This window comes from Austrofundulus limnaeus, unplaced genomic scaffold (genome assembly GCF_001266775.1).
Source record: "Austrofundulus limnaeus strain Quisiro unplaced genomic scaffold, Austrofundulus_limnaeus-1.0 Scaffold594, whole genome shotgun sequence".
Classification (NCBI taxonomy): Eukaryota; Metazoa; Chordata; class Actinopteri; order Cyprinodontiformes; family Rivulidae; genus Austrofundulus; species Austrofundulus limnaeus.
The window spans coordinates 17187-19158 of NW_013952996.1; the positions used below are offsets into that span (position 1 = coordinate 17187).

The window sequence follows — 1972 nt, forward strand, 5'->3', positions numbered from 1 at the left end:
AAAATTTGACTCAAATTAAGTGGAGTAAGAAAATTTTACTTGGTAAGATTCTTGAAACACTTGATTTGACTCAATTTTTTCTTATTTCAAGAATCTTACCAAGTAAAATTTTCTTACTCCACTTAATTTGAGTCAAATTTTCAAGACAAATAATCTTACACATTCTGAAAACAAGATGATTATTCTTACACAATCAGTTCTTGTTTAGTAAATCAGTCTGAAAACAAGATCAAAAAGACTTTTTGGCTGAAATAAGGTTTTAAAACTTGGTCAGGTGGACAGTTTTTGCAGCGTAAAGTCTTTTTCTTTAAATATAGTTTACACTCCAACTTAACAGCTTTAATTACGTTCATGGTCTTCATTAAGCTAAAACAAACAAATAAGTTAAACTATAATTTGTTACTTTTCATCTTGAATCAACTCATGCAGAAACACAAACACGTGTTAGTTACTTACACACTGTCGCTCCTCCTGTCAGTCATTCATGGGGTCATCACGGAGCAGAAAACTAATATTTCTCATATTTAATGTGGTCCCAGGCTCCTCGCTGCGTCTCCTCTGCCTCAGTGTGGACCTTCAGCGAGGGGGAGGCCACACCCAGCAGCATGCTGATCAGATTAGAGGGCAGCCTGCTGCTGTAACCCCAGACCTCTGCTCTTCCTCTCATTTCCTCGCTCTCTCCATCCGTCCTAACCAAACCTCCTCCTCCTCCTCGGCTTATTTTGATTCCCCGCCTTCCTAACCTCACCCTCTCCGCCCGTCACTCCCGCCACCCTGTTTTTGTCTTGGTGCGTGGCAGAGAACTGCTCACCCAGACTTGTGTCGGCTCCTCATGGCGGCGGCGGCAGGTTCTCTCCTCCCTCCCTGGTCGTACGTCGGGTCCACGAATTTGAAGACGTGGGCGGAGCCGAACTGGAGGGTGGAGCCTGAGCGCAGCACGGTGGTCTCGGTGACGCGCTGTCCGTCAACAAACGTGTCGGCGTCGGGGCCGTGCGGCGTCACCGTCACCATTCCCTCGCTGTGCATGAGGTTGCAGTGGTGGGGCAGGATCCCCGGACCGAGCAGCTGCAGACGCACAAATCACAACACAAAAACTCAACACACCGGACTGAAGCTCCACAGGAAAACCAACCTGACTAAAGCAGCTGACCTGTTAACATTCAGCGCAACGCCCGCGTGCCGTTTTTGTTTCGTTTTATTTTGAAATGTCTTTGTGTTTCCGTTCATCCTGTCCCCGTGTTCAATGCATCAATTCCAATTCAATTCAAAAATACTTTATTGATCCCAGAGGGAAATTTGGTGTTGTAACTCATTTAACTAAAAACTTGTTACTTATCAAACTTAACTTATCAAAATGGACGACTAGGCCCTCCTCTTTTGATTGACACCACATTTGACCAACTGGGTTCAAGTATCGGCTGTCCAGAGCCAATAATATATGAGAAGTGACCAACTTCCTGTTTCCCATCATCCTGGACTTGATAGACTGTAGAATCGACCAATCAGCTCCGAGCTTCGTTCTGATGCCATAGCTGTGTAGCCAATCACCGTACTTTTCATTTGGTGTATATATTGAGGGGGTGGGAACTTTGTTTAGTGTCGGTGGAGGTAAACACGGAGTAGGTCGCCATATTTATACAGTCGTGCTACGCTAACGAAGGAAGCTAACGCTCACAGGAAAATGTTTTTTTTCCATCATTTTTTGACCAGTTAGCTGACTAAACCTGCTGATAAGATGAAAATATATATGTTATTAAGTGTTTCAAGTGCTTCAAGACAAGGAAGAGTGATTTTTGTGGCCAGGAGAAGTAAAAAGTTTGGATAAAAACACAAGTTTGAATCGCTTATTTCGTCATATTTTTGGACAAATATGCATCAAATGTGAGTGAAAAACAAATATTTTTCGTTGCTGGTGGTTTTATAAGCTGTGTGGAATGTTAATGCTTTGAAAGAAATAAGGATATATTTGTTT

At 43.1% G+C, this 1972-nt stretch overlaps 1 protein-coding gene across 1 annotated transcript in view; it reads right to left on the reverse strand.

Annotated features, from left to right (window-relative positions):
- LOC106531073 (afadin) overlaps positions 1-1972 on the reverse strand; it is a gene marked incomplete at its 3' end in the record, with an annotated part of 96224 nt that overhangs the window by 16999 nt on the left and 77253 nt on the right. Inside the window, 1 exon segment of the mRNA XM_014026841.1 lies at positions 812-1065. Within this exon segment, the coding sequence (XP_013882295.1) occupies positions 812-1065 (254 nt within the window).